The sequence below is a fragment of the Portunus trituberculatus genome, chromosome 16 (genome assembly GCF_017591435.1).
Source record: "Portunus trituberculatus isolate SZX2019 chromosome 16, ASM1759143v1, whole genome shotgun sequence".
NCBI lineage: Eukaryota > Metazoa > Arthropoda > Malacostraca > Decapoda > Portunidae > Portunus > Portunus trituberculatus.
Genome location: NC_059270.1, coordinates 1,587,860 through 1,608,459, shown reverse-complemented (window position 1 = coordinate 1,608,459; position 20,600 = coordinate 1,587,860). Strand labels below are relative to the sequence as shown.

Here is a 20,600-nt window from a genome sequence, read left to right as displayed (position 1 = left end):
TACCTCTCGTTTTCTTTCTGACTCTCACGATGTACACAACACCCGCTAGACCAGTGCTGTGTCTAATGTGTGCCTCAAAATACAGTTTTGTCACCGTAACGTAAAACTATTATGAGACTTAGTAGTAGTTGCTGTGATGTTATTATTATTATTATTATCATTATTATTATTATTGTTGTTGTTGTTGTTGTTGTTGTTGTTGTTGTTGTTGTTGTTGTTGTTGTTGTTGTTGTTGTTGTCATCATTGTTATCATTATCATTATCATTGTTATTATTGATATTAGTAGTAGTAGTAGTAGTAGTAGTCGTACAGAAAGAAGGAAAATTTCAACATATTAAACCTAAACGAGAGTAAAGATAACGAAAGAAGCAAAATAGTTAATGGAAATACAATGAGTCTCTTGGCGAAGACAACAGAAAACGGAAACTGAATTTAAAAGACAAGGTGAAACTATGGCATTTTGATTTGGGCTATAATGATCTCTCGCTCTATTTTAGTAACGTTATCCTGCACCTCAGTAAGTCTCCTGTGTTTTTATTGGGCTCACACTAATTCGTTCACACAGGTTCAGTCTCCGTTCACAGTCCAGCAATGAAATGAGAGTCCGTACCAAGGAATATACAGGGTCCTTGTCCCGTACTGAAGGAAGAGGAGGACTTCACCGCCGCGCCGTCTCCTTATTCCTTGTTTGTTAGCATGGCCACGCAGAGTGAGAGCTCTTCGACGAGGAATTCGTGTATTTCTTGCTAGCTTGCTTATTGCACCTGATGAAGAGAGACCAGTGAAGAGAAGAGTGTCGTTCATTGCACAGTAAAGAAGTGTAAGTAACTACACGCTGTATAAGGAATCTTAGAAGCCACGGTGGAGTTATTACCTAGTGTTTGGTGTATCAATGCAGTGTGGTAGAGAGAGAGAGAAGGTTATTCTACTATTCTCCGGTTGTCTGTTTTTCAGTTACTACTACGTTGTCATTATCACAGCCGCTGAGTGAGGTTTGTAGTGTTTTTATAGTTTGTTGGGCTGTCCGGTTGGTACATTTGTTTGTTTGTGTTTACATAGCGTTGCAGTGTGCCACACCTCATGCTGGGACCCCAATCACTCCTTTTTTGTTTTTCACGAAGAGTGTAAAATATGTTTGATTTACAATATGGCATGATTATAAAACTGTAATTTACTACCGTTTTGTAATGCACACGAAATCATAGCGAGAACGTTCAATATATCACTACGTGCAACACTGTGCTCGTCTCTCCGTACATAGTGAATTAATTCGGTTTATTTCTTCCACATGACGGCAGAAACGGATCCAGGTTCCATCCACAGTCAGTCGAACAGAAACTGTGGTGACGTCAATGCTGGACAGTGTAACAGAAACTGAATCTGTAAAAACTGACGATCGGACCTAAGAAAATCGCCCAGTTGCCTATCCGCGCCGTGACTCGAACTCCGACCTACTACTATAAACAGGGACTACACATTAAGAGGCTCACCCATTTGCCTTTTCGCACCAGGGACTCGAACGCGGGCCTTCTTGGTTGCGAGCCGAGTGTTCTAACCACTACACAATGCTACGCAGTGTGTGTGTGTGTGTGTGTGTGTGTGTGTGTGTAGCATACACCTTATTCGTAATATCATAATGGAGACCCTACCTTTCCACTCTGGCTATATTACCCTGATAGTCAGCTTTTCTTGTCAACAACATCTGAAGGATTTATTAGGTTTACAGAGATTTATTTATTTTCTTAAACCTTTAAACTCCCGAGCATTGGTGTGGTCGTGGTGAGAAAGCTGATAACAATGACTTATTAGCCTCGATGTTGGCCAGTCCTTATAACACAACTTCGTGATGATAATGTTATCAGATATGTAACATTTTTTTTTCCAAGTTGAGGCGAGCTATATAATTCTACCTCGCTCCTTACGTGTGCCTCACTGGGGAGGAAAGTATTAAGGATGTATGGCTTCACTTTGCCGAGAAATTGAGAAGCCGAAATTAGGTTCACCAAATATTCTAGATATTTCATGAAGTTATTACTTTTCTACTACTTTTGAAGAAGAGATCACGTTTGGTTGATACGAGTATGTGTATATCATTTTTGCTTATTTTGGTGTTTGCGTTGTATGGAAGTAACACCACACCTTTACTTTTTAAGAAGAAGTGGAGTTGATTGCTAAAGGTTCATCCTTGTATTGTGTTCACCTGCCGATTCTAATCAACATTTCCGAAGTGGTTTTTTTTTTTTTTTTTTTTTTTGTACAGTGTTTTGATGGAGCGGAGATATTGGCAACAGTCTCTACCATATTGAGTCGCAAAAAAATGCATATTAGATCATTTCCTGCCTCAGACGCCTTCCTTCTTCATATGGCAAGGAAGTTACGTTATAGTCATTCTGTTATGTGCTGGTCTAATCTGGCGAGGTGGTGTTACTGTCTCGTAGTACTTCCAGAGTGCTTGACTGATGGCTGACTTCGGCGGAGTTAGTGTGGTTTCGCAAATTTCGAGCCCATGGCGGCATGACACGCAGCTCCCGCACCATTGCATTTGTGGATTTTGTTTGTGTTTAGTCCACACTGGAGATGGCAGCAGCGTGTCTTACTCTGCTCATGTGTGCACCGCCAGGCACCAACGAGATCATGCTGCGACCACTTGTAAGCATCAGTCAGAGAGAGAGAGAGAGAGAGAGAGAGAGAGAGAGAGAGATAAACGTTGGTTGCTATTTCATATTTTGTGCGTTACATCTCCTCCTGTAAGGTTATTACCCTTCATTTTTATCTCATCTCTAATTCTCTTTTCTCACCGCGTCCCTCAGTCTCAGCGTCCCCTCCCCTCCCCGTCCCTTCACACCTCACCCTTGCCAGCTCGTCGGGACACCTGATTGAAAGATTAATTTCCACTCTGCCAAGAGTTAATATCTTCCGCCTAAAGACACTTTTCTCTGGACGACGAAAAAAGAAAAAGTATATAAAATCGCTTAATTTAGTGCAAAGAACCTCCCTCCCCTATCAGGTAGGGAGCAATATCAGCATGATTTATTAATGAAATTATTTTATTACTAGTTTTTCTTTGAACAGGATAAGTGGCATCAAAATGTCGTAAAATTGTAATGGGGAAGGTAATTATCATGGGAGTGGAGAAAAAACTAATGTAAAAAAGAGAGTAAAGGAATAAGGTTATAAAAGAGGAGAATTGGAGCAAAAAGAGGAGGAGGAGGAGGAGGAGGAGGAGGAGGAGAAGGAGGAGGAAGGAGATGAAGAGGAGAAAGAGGAGGATGAATTCCTTCCTCTGCTAGTCTATAGGAAGCCGGACGGATGCAGGTCGCGAATGGCTGCCGAAAATTACATTCCTGTTTTAATGGAGAGGGAGAAGAGGGAGAGGGAAGAAGGTATTGAGAGAGAGAGAGAGAGAGAGAGAGAGAGAGAGAGAGAGAGAGAGAGAGAGAGAGAGAGAGAATAAGAGGTGGTTCTTGCAGAGGAATGATTGGTGGGAGAGGAACAGCAAGACCTGGGGCTGGGTGAGGGAGAAAGGCGGTACAGGCGTTCCGTTTATTCACCAGTGAGGGAGGGTACACACACACGGTACACACGGTACACAGGGCGGAAGGAGACTAAGCACGGACACTAAGTAATGGGGTTATCACGGTCACTCGCCGGTACATCTACGTACACACTCCTATGTACACTCCATATTACATTTGTACACAGAGATAGTTACAGTAAATATATTATGTACATATTCTAGGGCCCAGATTTTGTATTTATTTATGCATTTATTGTTTTTTTGGGTTGGGTTTGCGTGTGTCCGTGTCCTCAGTGCCGGCAGGTGGCCTGGGCGCGGCGCGGGCCGTTGGCGGAGAGGATTCGGCACACTGGTTAGACTACATATATACGTTTATGTATATATTTATATATATATTTATATTTATATATAATTATATATTATGTGGCGATATAAAGTATCACTATACATATCTGTAGTAAATATAAAATTTAATCTTCCGGCAGAAACAAAAAAGGTTATATATATATTTGTTTATTTATTTATATATTAAAAAAAACTATAGATTCTACATAACATCCATACAGCAAGCACCTTTGTGAGTGATGATGATGTCTGTGTGGCAGGCTGTGGGGCGGCCTGGAGGCTGTGAGTGCTGGGGCTGCGGGGACAGCTTGGTGGACTGGAAGGCCAGTCCGTAAGTGAACTGTTGTTACAGCCGGTGGGATTAGTCTGAGAGGCCATCAGGCCTGTTTGTCATGTAGCAGGAGCTGGGAAGCCTTGTGACTCGAAAAAATAATATATATTTATATGAAGTGTAAGAATGCGACTTTTGGTTAAATGTAGGGGCAAGATGGGCTTAAGCCAGCGGGCGTGGCGTGGGCCCTACCGTGTGTCTGGAAGCTGGACTGTGATGCTCATCAGCGGCTGCCGGCAGGGCAAGGAGGCACGGCTGCTGCAGAGGCGGCAACTCTTAACGTACAGGGACGACAGTTGTGGTCGAAGAATTATGGAAACGCCAACGTAAAACTCCTTTTGCGGGGAAAACAATCATGATGGCTGAAATAAAAACACAAATCATCGCCTTGTATCAGTGGCGGGGACACACTGCAGCAGTGTTACGCTGAACAAGTACCGTACACGCTGGAAACGTACCACACCAGTACGCATTCCAAAACATAAACTGAACCAATTAGTTGCCGAGATTTTGGAGAAAGTCTATCTTGGTGAATGAGAGGCAAGTGTCAGGCGGAGGTTGCAGGTGGACCTTGCTCCCCGGCGGGGTCCGGCGACGCCCGGCTCCCGACGCCGCGGACCCGCAATGAGTCGGTGGGCTCACGCCGGGCTGGCGGGCACGGTGCGGCAGCAACCTCACTTCAGTCTGTAGTATCACACTTGGGAACTTTTTTTTTCGTTAATTTTCTGGTGTTTCTGGAAAGTGAGAGGCCATTCCATACGCGGGACTCTGCTTTGGTGTTCGATGGGTGACAAGCCATGGCTGGCGTTGCTTTTTTGGAAGAGACGTATGCAGCACCCTGGCTTAGTCTAGCAGAGTATAGCAACAATAACAACAACTGCATTTGTGTCATTCTATGAGCTAAGCCAAGCAACGGATGAGACAGGTTATATGTACATGGACCACACGCTTTGGACCGGTTATACGCAAGCTCTTGGTATTGGGAGAGGAGTCAGTCTGTTGTCGGTGGAGTCTGTACTGGTGGTGCTGTGGGCGAGGGTGTGAAAGCTGTGTAGTGTCGTAAATTTGTGTCCCAGGCTTTGTAATACTGTATGATCTTCGTAAACTATGTACATTGAACACCTAAAAGACAAAACACTTCAGAACTCTCTCTTTGAAACAAATGCACTACTACCTTGTTTCCATTCATGCGTATTTCACCATCCATTATTTCCCCGCCCCCTTTCCCTGTCTCTGTTGAACTCCACGAAATGTTTGGTGGTAAAGGTTGGTTATTTTATTAACTGTAATTTTTTTTTCACTTCATGGCATTACTGGAAATTAAGAGGTGTGTGTGTATGTGTGTGTGTGTGTGTGTGTGTGTGTGTGTGTGTGTGTGTGTGTGTGTGTGTGTGTGTGTGGGCGTGTTTATTTCTCCCTGCACCACAGAACGCCACAGACAACAGACTCAGAGAACGGGACACAGATACAGACCGCCTCGTGCCTTCTCTCACACGAACACTTGACCTTAGATATTAGCTTAACACTGAGAACTACAGAGAAACACAACATCCTGGTCCGTTTTTTTGTTATAATTACATACGAAAAAAGAAGGTTCATTTTATCTACCATATTTTGTGACCTACGCGGCAAAACTTTAAAATGGGATAAAAATAATTCTGATAAGGAGGAAGTGGCATGTCCCCGGCTAGCTCTGACACACGAGGATCTTTTTGAAGGCTTTTCTGAACTCCGGGTTGAAGATTGTGTAGATGACGGGGTTGAGGAAGGAGTTCATGTAGCCGATCCAGGTGGTCAGCCAAAACAGAGTCACGCTGGGTTCGAGGCTTTTGATGTTCGTCTTCTTGCTGATGGCGTCCACGATGTTGCAGGTGAAAAATGGGACCCAGCATACCAGGAAAGCCCCTGTGGAGGAAGAAAACAACATTACGAGGAGTCAAGACAGGAAAAAAGAGACTCAGTTCCTGCCTGAAGTGGATGTGAGTGTCGAGTGAGGTAGAGAGGTGCTTGTTGTTGTAATGAGGTAGATGCTGATGGCGGAGAGTGACTTGCACGGTGTCTTTGGGCAGTGTAAGAGGATAACGGAAGATTTCTTGAATATTATACTTAAAAAGGTGCTTACTCTAAAATTAATCCAGTAATTTATGTTTAGTAATTGCAAGATGTTTTATTATGAACAGCGTCACATGTTTGTTGACTTCAGTGATGCTTCCAGACACTAACATGGCAGACCTTGATAAAATTTTCCCAGGTGGTGGTGTCTCGCTACTCCCAGCACTGTTCCAGGTGTTCTAAGATCGAATATTGGTGCACGAGTCCCGCTGCTTCGTGCGGTACACAGCCCTGCTCTCACACCTCACTGGGCAACCCATAAAATCTCGACGACCCAATCTTTACCTTTTCCGCTAAATTAGTTTTTTCCCGGTGTCGGCTGAGTGATCGCGCTCCCTTCTCCAAGCTGCCTTCGTTTTTCATTACCTTCTCTGAGGATCCTCTTCTTGCTCTTGCCCGTCTTCTTACTTCTTTTCCTCTTCTTTTCTTTCCCGCCTTCCTACCTAAATAATTTTCTCTGATGTATCTTTCTTTTCCTTTCATTTTATTTTTTTTTACTTGTGCTCACCATTGCAGAGTTCCTCGTCGTTTACTCGTATTTCTTCCTCTCTAATATGCAATGCACCCTCAGCATCGCCTGTCGCAACCCTACTATTTACTTCCTATGAATAAATATAGATGTGTTTATACCTGTATCGAGGAGCAATTAACGCTTTATGAAGGTGCTCCCCCTGACAAGAGTAAAAAGATCCTTACCCAGAACGATGGCAAGGGTCTTCGTCGCTTTCCTTTCCTTTTTGGCGGACGATTTCTCCCTCTTCTTCTTGCTGGCTTTGTTCACCTTGTAAATGGTGAAGCGAGCTGAAGACGCTTTCTTGTCTTTTTTCTCCATGAGCTCTCCGCCCTCCAGCGCCCTTCCGCCCGCCGCGCCGTTCCTCTTAGACTGGATCTGGCGGCAAAATGGGAGGAAGTGAATATCAAATTTTTTTAGCCTAAGTAACACATGTTCTCGTTTCCCTTCGTAAGTCAATGCTACGCCCTTCATTTTTACACCTTGACCTTATCTTTATACCGGGACAAGCGCATTACTCATAGGTTCCTAGCAGCTGTTTAGGTTCTGCTGCAGATTCCCACTCTCCTAGCATTCCTGAATTTCTTTATGCCCTTTATTTTTTATTTATTTATTTTTTTTATATCATGTGGGTTTTTCACGGGAATTTCTGGGCTAAAGGGGATACTTTTTGGGGTACCTCCTATCTCAAAGCCCACCCGCTAGAAAACCATTACCCCGAGTGAGGAAGCCCAACCTACACTCGGACCGTGGACAGAATTCGAGCCCGTGCGCTTGGAGACCCCTCGGACCCCAAAGCACGCATGGTTCCACTGTACCACGGCGGACCCTTTAGAGCCAAGGTGGAATGTCATGCACCAATAGTAAACCAGTAACATATGTGGCTTTCTTAAACTCAAGGATTCTGGCAAATAAATGTCACGCAGATTTTTCACTGATAGTATGATGTTGGTAATCACATGTCGTTCAACACTTGACTGACCAAAGTGATTAGTTCTTCCTAGCAATTACAGTTAACGCGCTAGTAAGAAAACATAGAACAAGATGAAAATAGAAAAAAAAGAAGTTTGGGATATATATAGCACTCTCAAGATAGTTGCTAGTTTTGTTAGCATACAAGATTTTCTGCTTGTCGTGGTACAGTGGAACCATGCGTGCTTTGGTGTCCGAGGGGTCTCCAAGCGCACGGGTTGAAATCCTGTCCACGGTCCGAGTGTAGGTTGGGCTTCCTCACTCGGGGCAAGGTATTCCTAGCGGGTGGGCTTTGAGATAGGAGGTACCCCAAAAAGTATCCCCTTTAGTCCATAAATTCCCGTGAAAAGCCCACATGGTATAAATAAAAAAAAAAAAACCTGATATCAGACATTCGGAATAAATAATCTCAACAATTCACTAAACCTTGAGTAACATGCTGCTGAGATATTGCCGTATATACAACATGACACCAACGTGATCATGAATATATTTAGATAAAACAAGTGTGGTGAAATGTACAGACAATCCCAATAATTTACTCAACACCATATGATTTTTATTTATTTATTCATTTTTTTAACAAGATCAGAACTGGACAAAGAACATCGAGAACTTTTGTCACTGTTCTTGGTCCTTCATTTGAGTTGGCAGCAAACATTGTGGTCTGCTGCTGCTTACCTTCACTTTCTTCTGCTTTACGAGAAGAGCCTTTCTTGGCGAGGGGTCAGGCTGTACCGCACCCCGCCCCTCCGCTCCCCGCACCACCTCCGCCGCTCCATTCCTCGTGGATTGTACAGCGGCTGTCGCCCCTCCTCTCTCCATCGACCTGCCGGGACACAAAGATTCGACTCAGTAAAAATTCACATGTACGAGTTAAGTAAGCACTTCAATGCCATGACGCGTTTTCTTATTCGTTTTCCTTACAATTTGGTGATTTTAAACAGCTTCAGAAACTTATGTGGGGGATTAGAATTGTGAAGACTGTGGCAATTAATCTTCTAACCTCCATAATGTTATAATGTTAATAAAATGGTCCAATCGTTCACAAATATCAAAATGTGTCCTAGTATTGAAGGGTTAACCTCATGAAAAGAGAGCAGGAATCATACTCTCCCTCTCATTTCTGTAAGACCTTTAGAAGAGAAATGTACTCTAGGCCCATATTCAAAAAGGCTTTGCTCTCTCACCACGACTGTTTTCCAAGGCCACAGAGATGACTTGCGGGGTTTTCAAGAGTGTTTCTCCAGTTAATAATATAAAAATCTTGTCACTCTGCCTCAAGAACCTAAAAATATCTTAAAAAGCTCTTCTCTCTCACCACAACTATTTTCCAAGAACACAGAGATGACTACCGGGGTTTTCAAGAGTGTTTCTTTAGTTAATAATGTAAAAATCTTGTCAACCTGCCTCTGGAACTGCACAAAACACTTTAAAAGCTCTTATAAATTTAGATAAAGCCTTTAGAAATAGTGCGGGTGAAGCACGAGAGAATACGAGCCTTAATACACATGCCACTTATCACTGCAAACTACAGGAGAACCGCACAACTGTTTGCTTTCACTGGCAAGATTCACGCCGGCGAAAAGTGGCAGTCCAAACTTTTCATTGGATTGTAGATTAAAACAGATAGACTGGAGTGCGATCGCCACGCAACAAGTAACTCGCTCCGCTCACTTCAGAAACCAGGAATGATTAATGCCTTGAGTACCATGACTCCTTTCCATATTTAAAATACTAAGAAAAATACAATGGTAAACATTTACATAATATTAAGTGGGTATGCTGAGAGAGCATACCCACTTAATATTGTGTAAATGTTTACCATTGTATTATTCTTACTATTTTAACTTTGTTCTTTTATACTTTCCATATTTGTTCTGCTTATTACTAAGTGATTTTATACAGCTTCAGAAACTTATATGGGGAATTGAAATAGTGAAGAATGGACCACTAACCTTCTGACCTCCATAGACCCTTCCTAATGTCAATAAAAGGGTCTAATCGTACACAAATCTCAAGGTAAAAAATGTGCCCAGTATTGAAGGGGTTAATGCCTACCTGACTCCGGGGATGTTAGGCAGGAAAACACAATTCCCAGGACACGGTTCATGATTATTCAAGACTACTCAATACATTTTCTTCAAACAGCTCTCTCTTAATCAGTAATTGCGTCAGTAGTTAATCCCTTCCATACTGGGATACATTTTAACCTTGAGATTTGTGTACGATTAGACCATTTTATTGACATTAGGAAGGGTCTATTGAGGTCAGAAAATAATGGCCACAACCTTCACTATTCTGATCCCACACATAAGTTTCTGAAGCTGTATAAAATCATCAAATAGTAAGCAGAATGAATACAGAAACGCGTCATGTTACTGCAGGGGTTAATGGTTCCTACGTGAGGTTTCTTCTTTTAGTACCGTTTTTTTTCCTTGGTCGGGAGAGAGAGAGAGAGAGAGAGAGAGAGAGATTCGTGGATGAGGTGACTATGCTTTTGATATTTTCCTTTTCGAGAAGAGCAAGGGATAGAAAGAGGCTTATGCTCCTCCAGCCGGGTGAACGAAGCCTCTCTCACTACTAGCCTGTGTGTGTGTGCTGCGTTCTCTCTCTCTCTCTCTCTCTGGACCCGAAAACCGATCTTGCCTTCGTTAAAATATAAGATAACCAAACGAGGAGGAATCTTGGCGACACACACACACACACACACACACACACACACACACACACACACACACACACACACACACACACACACACACACACACACACACACACACACACACACACACACACACAGTTCTCTTGCTTGGGTGCGACTTTTAGAAACTGCCTCGCTAAAATATTATTCGTACTCTCTTTTCTCTTTTCCTTCTTGTTGTTGCTGCTGCTGTTGTTGTTGTTGTTGTTGTTGTTGTTGTTGTTGTAGTAGTAGTAGTAGTAGTAGTAGTAGTAGTAGTAGTAGTAGTAGTAGTAGTAATAGTAGTAGTAGTGGTAGTGGTAGTTGTTGTTGTTGTAGTAGTAGTAGTAATAGTAGTAGTAGTGGTAGTTGTTGTTGTTGGTGGTGGTATTGGTGGTGGTGGTGCCGCCATTTTTTTTTTATTTCAATGCAATTCTCTTTCTCTCTCCGAAGTGATCAGAAGGATGACACGACACGTACATAAGTGATTGAGAGAGAACCCATCCTTCCCACCACCAATGAACCAACCAGTACACGAGAAAACAAATCGAAACATGAGTGAATGAAACCTTTTGACACATTTACCAAACATGCCCCGTGTCAGTACCTCTGGATCTTGGGGTTTCACGTGCCTTGAATTAAATGATCGTTCACCCCAAAATGAGCAGCACTGAAGCACCGCCGAAGCACCGTCCGTCCCTATGCATGACTACCAAGCCTCGCGGATCTGCAGGATTGCGGCGTTTCATACCCAATGGATCACCCGCCGAATGGTATATTTTATTTAGCGCGTGCGACCGGCCAAATTGAAAAGGAAATACGTAGGACAGAGAGCGGGAAATGTGAGGCTGCGAAAAAAAAGAGCCCCCATAAATTAAGTAAAAAATGAATAAAATGGAAGCACCTGATGCGGACACAAGCGGGACACGAGGATTGAAATAACGAGGAGATGGATTTAATGAATAACTGGTTGGTCATGGAGTACGTGACTCTGGATAGGATTTGTATGAAAACTTATCCCGAGATAGAAAAAAATAGAGAGAAAATATTATGATGGTGAAAAATGATATAAATTGCTCTCACTCTATAGCTAAATGTGGAGTAAACACGAGAGTTGGAAATGAATGAATGATAAAAAAAAATAATGGATGATAAAAAAAAAAAGATAAAATGAGAGAGATGAAAAAATAAAACGAGATGAATTTTTAGTGAAAGAGAACGATCAGGCGCGCAAATTATAGTATGACTGAGCGAGAGTGCGTGGAAAGGAAGGTAAAGGAGAGAGAATGAGTGAAGAGCAGACCGCAGTGAGCAAGGTGTGGCTGGCTGAAGAGATGACGTGGAAATGAATCACTTCTCTCTCCCTCTGACCTTGATTCAGCACATGTTGCCATTAAAGAGTCGAGTGAAAGTGAATGTGTGCGGTGTTGAGTGTGGTGTTTGGTGATTGAGAACAGTGATAGGCCTACTGTGCAATGATTGTAAGCTTGACATCAAAATTTGCTTGTATTCGAGTACAGATCCCTAACATTCATTACTGTAGGAAAACAAAACTGTTGCTGCTTCTACTACTGCTGCTACTACTACTACTACTACTACTACTACTACTACTACTACTACTACTACTACTACTACTACTACTACTACTACTACTTCCTCTTCTTCTTCTTCTTCTTCTTCTTCTTTTTTTTCTTCTTCTTCTTCTTCTTCTTCTTCTTCTTCTTCTTCTTCTTCTTCTTCTTCTTCTTCTTCTTCTTCTTCTTCTCTTCCTCCTCCTCCTCCTCCTCCTCCTCCTCCTCCTCCTCCTCCTCCTCCTCCTCCTCCTCCTCCTCCTCCTCCTCCTCCTCCTCCTCCTCCTCCTACTACTACTACTACTACTACTACTACTACTACTACAACTATCATCATTGTATCATGTTTTATATGTATGTACTATCATAATAAGTACTGCCATTGTTGTTACTGTTATTGTAGTGTTAGTAGTAGTAGTTGTTGTAGTGTTAGTAGCAGTGTTCTGTTTCGTTAGATGGGCAGTCAAGGCTCAGTGACTTACTCTTCTTCCCTGACAGTGCCAAGGTTTAGCTCTTCCGGCCTCGGGTTCTTGATGATGTGGCAGTTCTCGGCGCCCGTCAGAACCACTCCCGCCTCGTCCACCTCATCCTCATCTTCGTCCTGGGAAAAGGTATGCGATAGATGTAACAATTCAGTGTATATTGGAAAAAAAGAAACCTAAATTCAATAATCCCTCGAGTACCATGACGCTTTTTCATATTCATTCTGCTTACTATTTGGTGATTTTATACAGCTTCAGAAACTTAAGTGGGAGTTAAATAGTGAAGACTCTGGCCATTAATCTTCTGACCTCCATAGACACTTCCTAATGTAAATAGAATCGTCTAATCATACCAGAAACTCATGGTGAAATAGCGTCCAAGTACTGAAAGGGTTAAATATATAGGAAAAGACTATATTCATTAGATACAGAAAGATATGATCAAGATGCATACAAGGAAGAAGGAATTTAATATGTCAATAAGACGAAGGTTGTTGAATGGGAAGATTATGGGAAAGTCCCTCGTTTTCTCCTGTAATTACAATGTAGACTATTTATTGTTTGAGAATTGTGTGAGGCTGTGTGTTAGTCACCTTTTTTTTTTTATACCATGTGGGCTTTTCACGGGAATTTATGGGCGAAAAGAGATAGTTTTGTGGTACCTCCTATCTCAAAGCCCTCCCGTTAGGAAAACCTTGTCCCGAGTGAGGAAGCCCAACTTACACTCGGACCGTGGACAGGATTCGAACCCGTGCGCTTGGAGACCCCTCGGACCCCATAGTGGGCATGGTTCCACTGTACCACGGCGGCCTTGTCTGGTTTAACACGAGTTTCTATATGGATTACATTTGACACCTCCAATTTCGTGATCAACGCACTTATTACAAGGACAGCTAACAGTTTTCCTCAAGATCTGACAACCCTGGGACACTATTCAAATCGAGACCAAGGAGCCACTTTAGAGTAGACACACAATAGTGCTGATTAGAAAATAAGATGAGGATGATAGATGGAATTAGACAGCTTTTCTTATACTGGCCCAAAATCTTGCAGCTTCCCTCATTTTCTCGTGTTCCTACATAACCTAACCAAACATATCTGAAGGTAAAGAATCCCTGGAATCGTATAACGGCTTTACTTCCACGCTGGTAATACAGAGCTGGCGATCATTAATGCGAAAAAAAAACTTAATTCAGAGAAGCAGTAGAGTAGGAAGGCGATAATGGAAGCAGAAATGTGACTACGCTTTACTTATTCAGAGACGATAGGGTAAAAAAAGAAATAATATAAGTAAAACTGAGAGGAAAGGCGGACTAAAAAGAAAGAACCTGGGGGAAAAAAAGGAATCAATAATGCCAGGCACTCGTGAACGCTGTATATTCAGAGTTCACTAAGGGGAAGTTTGGAATAAAAAGTAGTGTTTTCACTCGCTCTTTCTCTTATACGCTAGCCGGTTTTTGGGTAGAGTTTACCTCAATATTTGCAGACTTTGTGGTGCACAGGAAACGTTGTTGCAGCTCTGTATGGTGTGTGTGTGTGTGTGTGTGTGTGTGTGTGTGTGTGTGAGAGAGAGAGAGAGAGAGAGAGAGAGAGAGAGAGAGAGAGAGAGAGAGAGAGAGAGAGAGAGAGAGAGAGAGAGAGAGAGAGAGAGAGAGAGAGAGAGAGAGAGAGAGAGAGAGAGAGAGAGAGAGAGAGAGAGAGAAACAGAGAGAGAGAGAGAGAGAGAGAGAGAGAGAGAGAGAGAGAGAGAGAGAGAGAGAGAGAGAGAGAGAGAGAGAGAGAGAGAGAGAGAGAGAGAGAGAGAGAGAGATATCAGAGGATGAGAGACGAAAAGGCAGAGGGCGGTGAGTGAGCAGACCTGCAGATAAGGAGAACATGAGATTCACTATGAGGGTTTCTTTTTCTGATTAGCTGTGGCAGAAGAGGGGGCTGGGATGGAAGGTATCAAGGGGGGAGAGGAGAGGAAAAGAGGACAGGCAGGAGGGAGGGAGGGAGGGAGAGAGGCAAGGAGGGAAAGGTTTCGAAAAGGAGGGAAAAGCAAAGAAAGTATATATGTGTGTGTGTGTGTGTGTGTGTGTGTGTGTGTGTGTGTGTGTGTGTGTGTGTGTGTGTGTGTGTTTAGTGTGTGTGTTTCTGTATTATTCTGACTATTAAAACGCATTATTGAAAGATACTGCGGAATTCGTGTTTTGATGTGTATTTACCGTAATTTAGCTGCTGTCCCGCCTTCTAAGAACACCGCTAGTAGTAGAAACAATAACACACTTAGAACACATTAGATACTGAATATTAGAACGCATTATTGAAAGGTACTGCGGAATCCGTGTTTTGCTTTGTTAACTGTAATTTAGCTACTGTCCCGCCTTCTAAAGAACACCTCTAGTCCGTGTACTTTCAAATAGTTCCTGGGTGTTTGTCTCAATGGTGTCTCGGGGAATGTGTATGTGTCAGATCTTGAGGCAAAACTGTAGTCTGTCCTTGTCGTGAGTGTGGCGATCAGCAGTAAACAAGAGACCGTCGTGGTACAGTGGAACCATGCGTGCTTTGGGGTCCGAGGGGTCTCCAAGCGCACGGGTTGGGCTTCCTCACTCAGGGCAAGGATTTCCTAGCGGGTGGGGTTTGAGATAGGAGGTACCCTAAAAAGTACCCCCTTTAGCCCATAAATTCCCGTGAAAAGCCCACATGGTATAAATAAAAAAGTATCATTCACATCAAATCAATTATACCATCAATAGCAACACTGTTTTGAATCAAGGAGCCATTTTAAAGTAGGCAGACTATGCATGTAGTAGCAGAAACAATAATGCACTGAAGAGAGGCACAGCGTTGTTATTTGCCTTACCTGACTGTTGCTTGTGTTGTTGGTGTTCCTGTCCTCCTCGATGAGCGGCGGCGGCAGGCCTTTGGCTGGGGCAGGCGGTGCATGGGACGCCTCCGAACTCAGTGCTGTCTCTAACATCCTCGTCTGGGTCACGTTTTCTATCACGCTCCCCGCCTTGATTTCGCTCACTTTCGGCTTCTTTTTGCGGGCTCGCTCTTTTAAAGCCTGCAACGAGACGGGGTGTGTTGGTGGGCACTTGATTTATTGCACTGTTTCTATCTAGCTTGTGTGGAATCTGCGTGCATGATAAGGTATTTGCTGCTGGGTAATGGTGTCTCATACACACACACACACACACACACACACACACACACACACACACACACACACACACACACACGGAAGAAAATTAGAAAGGAAAAAATACCTAAAATCTAACAGAAAGGAATTAAAGAGAGGAACAGAAGGAGACAAAGAAAAAAAAGAAGGCGGAAAAGAAAGAAAGGAAGGAAGAATAAAAAGAACGAAATGAATGATAATAAAAAAAAAAACTAAGTACAGTGGGATATGCAAGGAACTGTACCAACATGCAGTCAAGAGTACCGCTGGAGATTTGCTGTTCCTTCTTTCCATGTTTGGCGAGATGAACACAAGCACACCAGATCTTAATAGGAAACTTTTGATAGTCGCTAATTGTTAACCCCTTGAGTACCGTGACACGTTTCCATATTCATTCTGCTTACTATTTATTTATTTAATACAGCTTCAGAAACTCATGTGGAGGATTGAAATAGTGGAAACTGTGGCTATTAATCTGCCGACCTCTATAGACCCATCATAATGTCAATAAAATGGTCTAACACAAATCTCAAGGTAAAAATGTGTCCCAGTATTGAAGGAGTTAAGAGAGTGATGTAAATATGAATATGTTGTTGAAGGAAACGGAGACACGCCTTCCCAGTGTTGTCTTCCTTCATGATAGTGTTAACTGACTCATTGCTTTCTTTTAGTTCATTCCGACACTTCTCAGAGCTGCAGCCTGCTCGTGTACAGCTTCCCATCTGTTACTCATTGTTTACTCCTTTTCCCTAAACAGATAAATAGATAGATAAGTAAATGAATAAATAGGCAAGTTAAGAGAATAACAATAAACAAACTAACTTACACTCTACATAGCTGTGCATAAACAAGATAAATGCAGGTTAGTAGTTTAATAATGAAACAATTTGGAAGAAGGAGGCAAAAAATTCAAACACAGCGTTAAACTCTTAAGCACAAAGCACTGAATTCAATGAGGTCGGAAGCAACCTTTAACAAAGAGCTGGGAATGTGTTTGGCGTAAGTCGCAGTAAGTGTTCATTACCTGCGTCCTGCTGGCGGCAATAATGCAAGCCCCGCCATTGGCCTGAGGACGCCGCCTCCCTTATTGCTGGCGGCGGAATTAGTCTGTATTCATAATAACGTATGCAAGTGTTTTGAACGAGATAATTCAATTGAGTGGGTATTTTGAAGAGCGCTTGATGTTTCTGCTTAAATGTTGTTATTACTGGGAGAGAGAGAGAGAGAGAGAGAGAGAGAGAGAGAGAGAGAGAGAGAGAGATTATAGATAGATACTAATTGTCTTGCGATGCGTTTTTCTTTTATTTTTGTGGTAATTATGTCCCTATATCATAAGTTTCGTGTGCCATTGCTTCAGACCAGCTGGATGCGCGCGGTCATCAGTAAAACGTAAGCAGTAAAGATTAAGAGAAGCGACTTATGGCAATATGTTTCCTCTGTCCCTTTAACCTCTTCAGCAACAGAACGGGTTTTAATATTTATTCTCTTTACTATTTGGAGCTTCTATACAGCTTCAGAAACTCATGTGGGGATTGAAATAGTAAAGACTCTGGCCATTAGTCTTCTGACCTCCATAGACTCTTCCTAATGTCAATAAAATCGTCTAATCACGTGTAAACATGATAAAAATGCGTTCAAGTACTGAAGGTGGAAATTGTGTGGTTTTGGCGAGGTAGTGATGGACATCCAGCACTACTGAGATCTTCATGGTTATTAAGACATGAAGGTTACTGTGCCGCGTCCCTCTCAGTGTTCTGCCAAAGGTTCGAGTCTCAACTGTATCATTCTTATGGGACTTTTGGATATATAATTTTGTGGTGTAACAATTTTATTATGGTAACTGATGCATGATGATTAAAAGGTGCAGTAGTACTATAGTGACCCACACACACACACACACACACACACACACACAGCAGCCGCGCATCATATGTCAGATGCCACTAGGGAGGTTGTGTAGACCTAAGGTGTATCAGTGTTAGTATATAAGGACATATGTATAAATAATGTAATATGTAGAAGGTCCAGCTCTGTACCTGTACTAGCTGCCATTCAAATAAATTGAAATATTGCCATTATTATTACACACACACACACACACACACACACACACACACACACACACACACACACACACACACACACACACACACACACACACACACACACACACACACACACACACACACACACACACACACACACACGCACACTTTCTTCTTTCCTCGTAGTACTGTTCGATGGTCTTGGTTTTATCAGTGTCGTCTTTGAGTTTGTTTTCACTTTCGTAGCAGTTTTCCAGTCAGCGAGTTAGTGTCTTGAATATTGCGGTAGTAAAAGTCATTGTCACGTTCAATTGCTGAAGCTATGAGGACATTCTAAGGTCTGAACTGGAAGCTTATCAGGTGAACTGTGAAAAATAGACATTGATTTTAAATTGTCTAGTTTCCCTGTGTAGCAGAGATGTTGTGTACAATGATACTGAATTTTCTGTACCTTGGTAGCATTGATTAGATTATAGTTAACGTTCAGTTGATAGGAAACTTTTCATTAAAAGTAGACGACCTAGATTATTCAGTTCCCAGCTGCGGTTTCTGCTTGCCGCAACTGTTTTATGCATGACCTGCGAAGCTGTCGTTTCACAGTGGTCCGGTGTCTGCCTTGAATTTTGCAGTTGTTCAGCTTCACACAAGAGCCACGGATTTTAGTCATATCCCGCGCCTGTATTCTGAAACGCTCTGGAATATCACAAAGAAATTATTTTCGAGGACAATACAAATGATTGGTTTATATATTTTAGGTTCTTATTAAACTCAATCACGAATATTTAATAAAAAGCCTCACAAAAGTTTGTCAAAAGTAAAGGAGAAAAGACGTCATGAAATTGATAATCCTGATCCTGCTCTGTAGTTTGAGAGTCAGGCTTCCGGTGAGTGAGTGATGCGGTGCCTTTTGAAACACATCTCATCTACAGTGTTAAAGATTATTCCAGCTGTCGACAAACACCTGGGCGTTTATCACTCACAGCTCAACCAACCAACTCCTTCTGTAGACTGAACGCCCTCCTACAAATCGCAATCATATGTTAAAAGTAATAAATGAATAGTTAGATAAACGAATAAAGTAGATAAATAAATAAATAGATAAAAGCAAAGGGCAGTGATTTCCAGTACGTGGTGTGTATATTTGTTATCATGTTAAATCTCTTTCCCAGTATGACATTTGCTTCCCACGTGTACACTGAGACGAGATTCATTGTCTCTAGCGTGATGAAGGCTTTCCACACCGTCGCTTGCCTGGGAGTTACCGTTTGATGGCGAGCTCTCATATTGATAGTGGATTTGGTAATAGAGTTTCATACGGATCTATCTTTGCTTTCCGAGGGGTTTGAGCACTATAAGCTGTGGTGAACTCCTCAAACACTTACATGGTTATAATTCTATTAATTCTATTGCCTTTAAATCCGGCACATGCATAATACATAAGTACTACTCAACACACACACACACACACACGCACACGCACACGCACACACACACACACACACACACACACACACACACACACACACACACACACACACACACACACACACACACATTCCCTTCCTCTCACATAAATTTCCAACATACTTCCTTTCATGTCCTTGTTCACCCTATTCACTCTCTGTCTATTCTCTTCTTTCTCCTTCCACCTCTTCTGAATCTTCTTGTTCCTTGCATCTCTACCGTTTACTCCTCTCTCTCTCTCTCTCTCTCTCTCTCTCTCTCTCTCTCTCTCTCTCTCTCTCTCTCTCTCTCTCTCTCTCTCTCTCTCTCTCTCTCTCTCTCTCTCTCTCTCTCTCTCTCTCTCTCTCTCTCTCTCTCTCTCTCTCTCTCTCTCCTCTCCTTCTGTTGTCGCCGTGAGTAAATTAAATAAGAGAAAAAAGTCATATCTGAAAAGTGTGTGTGTGTGTGTGTGTGTGTGTGTGTGTGTGTGTGTGTATTTACGTGTATATTTTCTAAAAGAGATCAAGGCTAGTGGTGGGGGTTATTATGGAGAAGGAGGAGAAAACAAGGAGGAGAAAAAGAAGGAAGAGAAAAGGGAGAGAAAAAAATATCTGTAATTGTATTCTTATAACGATTTTCACTGCTTCATCATCCTCCGGCCTCATATACGTCTACACTTTTCCTAAGACTGTGTGTCGAAAAACGGAAAGGATTCTGAGGAGAAAGAAAAGAAGAAAAGAAGGAGACAGAAGAGAAGGACACAAAATAACAAGGGAAATGACCTGATGAGAGAGAGAGAGAGAGAGAGAGAGAGAGAGAGAGAGAGAGAGAGAGAGAGAGAGAGAGAGAGAGAGAACACCGGATACGTCAGTGAAGGGAGAATGATGACAGCTTCCTTTACCGTCAATAAAACTAATAAGGCGACCGTCATTTGTCCTTCGGTAGTGGCGGAGGTTATTTGGAGGAAAAATTAGCGGAGGAAATGTGTCGAACGGTGATCTGTTGTGGGAGATGACCGACAGTTCTTCCTGTATTCCGTGAAGAGGCAGGAACACCAAGGAAGGAACATAGAAACAACAAATTTTAGTATATCATTCCTTACTAGTCTGCTAAACTCCTTCAATTTCAAGGTAAAAAATGCGTCTCAGTATCGAAGGGGTTAATCTGAACCAGGAAACTTAGTATAGCAAATATGTAAACTCTTGTAACTACAAACGATTTCTTATGCTTACTTCATTATTTTGACACTTTGCGTTGCTATAATCGAGTGTCGCCATCTGTCACATCCCTGGCGGTCATGTCTTTGTGTGGGAAATTGTACTTAGGGTATCACTGGTGCTGTTGTCATTATTTGTCGACAGGAGTGATTCTATTCAGACTGATTGACTGACGCTGATTGACCGGTTGACTGATTGGTGGTTGATAGG

At 42.4% G+C, this 20,600-nt stretch overlaps 1 protein-coding gene across 1 annotated transcript in view; it reads right to left on the bottom strand.

The window, feature by feature from the left end:
- Positions 1 to 3,530: 3,530 nt before the first annotated feature.
- Positions 3,531 to 20,600, bottom strand: part of LOC123504466 (dopamine D2-like receptor) — a 553,454-nt gene continuing 536,384 nt past the window's right edge. Inside the window, exons 4-8 of the mRNA XM_045254990.1 lie at positions 15,368 to 15,571; positions 12,526 to 12,644; positions 8,471 to 8,618; positions 7,003 to 7,195; positions 3,531 to 6,099 (exon numbers count right to left, since the gene is read on the bottom strand). Coding sequence (XP_045110925.1) covers positions 5,882 to 6,099; positions 7,003 to 7,195; positions 8,471 to 8,618; positions 12,526 to 12,644; positions 15,368 to 15,571 — 882 coding nt within the window. The 3' untranslated portion in view covers positions 3,531 to 5,881. The remainder of the gene's footprint in view (positions 6,100 to 7,002; positions 7,196 to 8,470; positions 8,619 to 12,525; positions 12,645 to 15,367; positions 15,572 to 20,600) is intronic.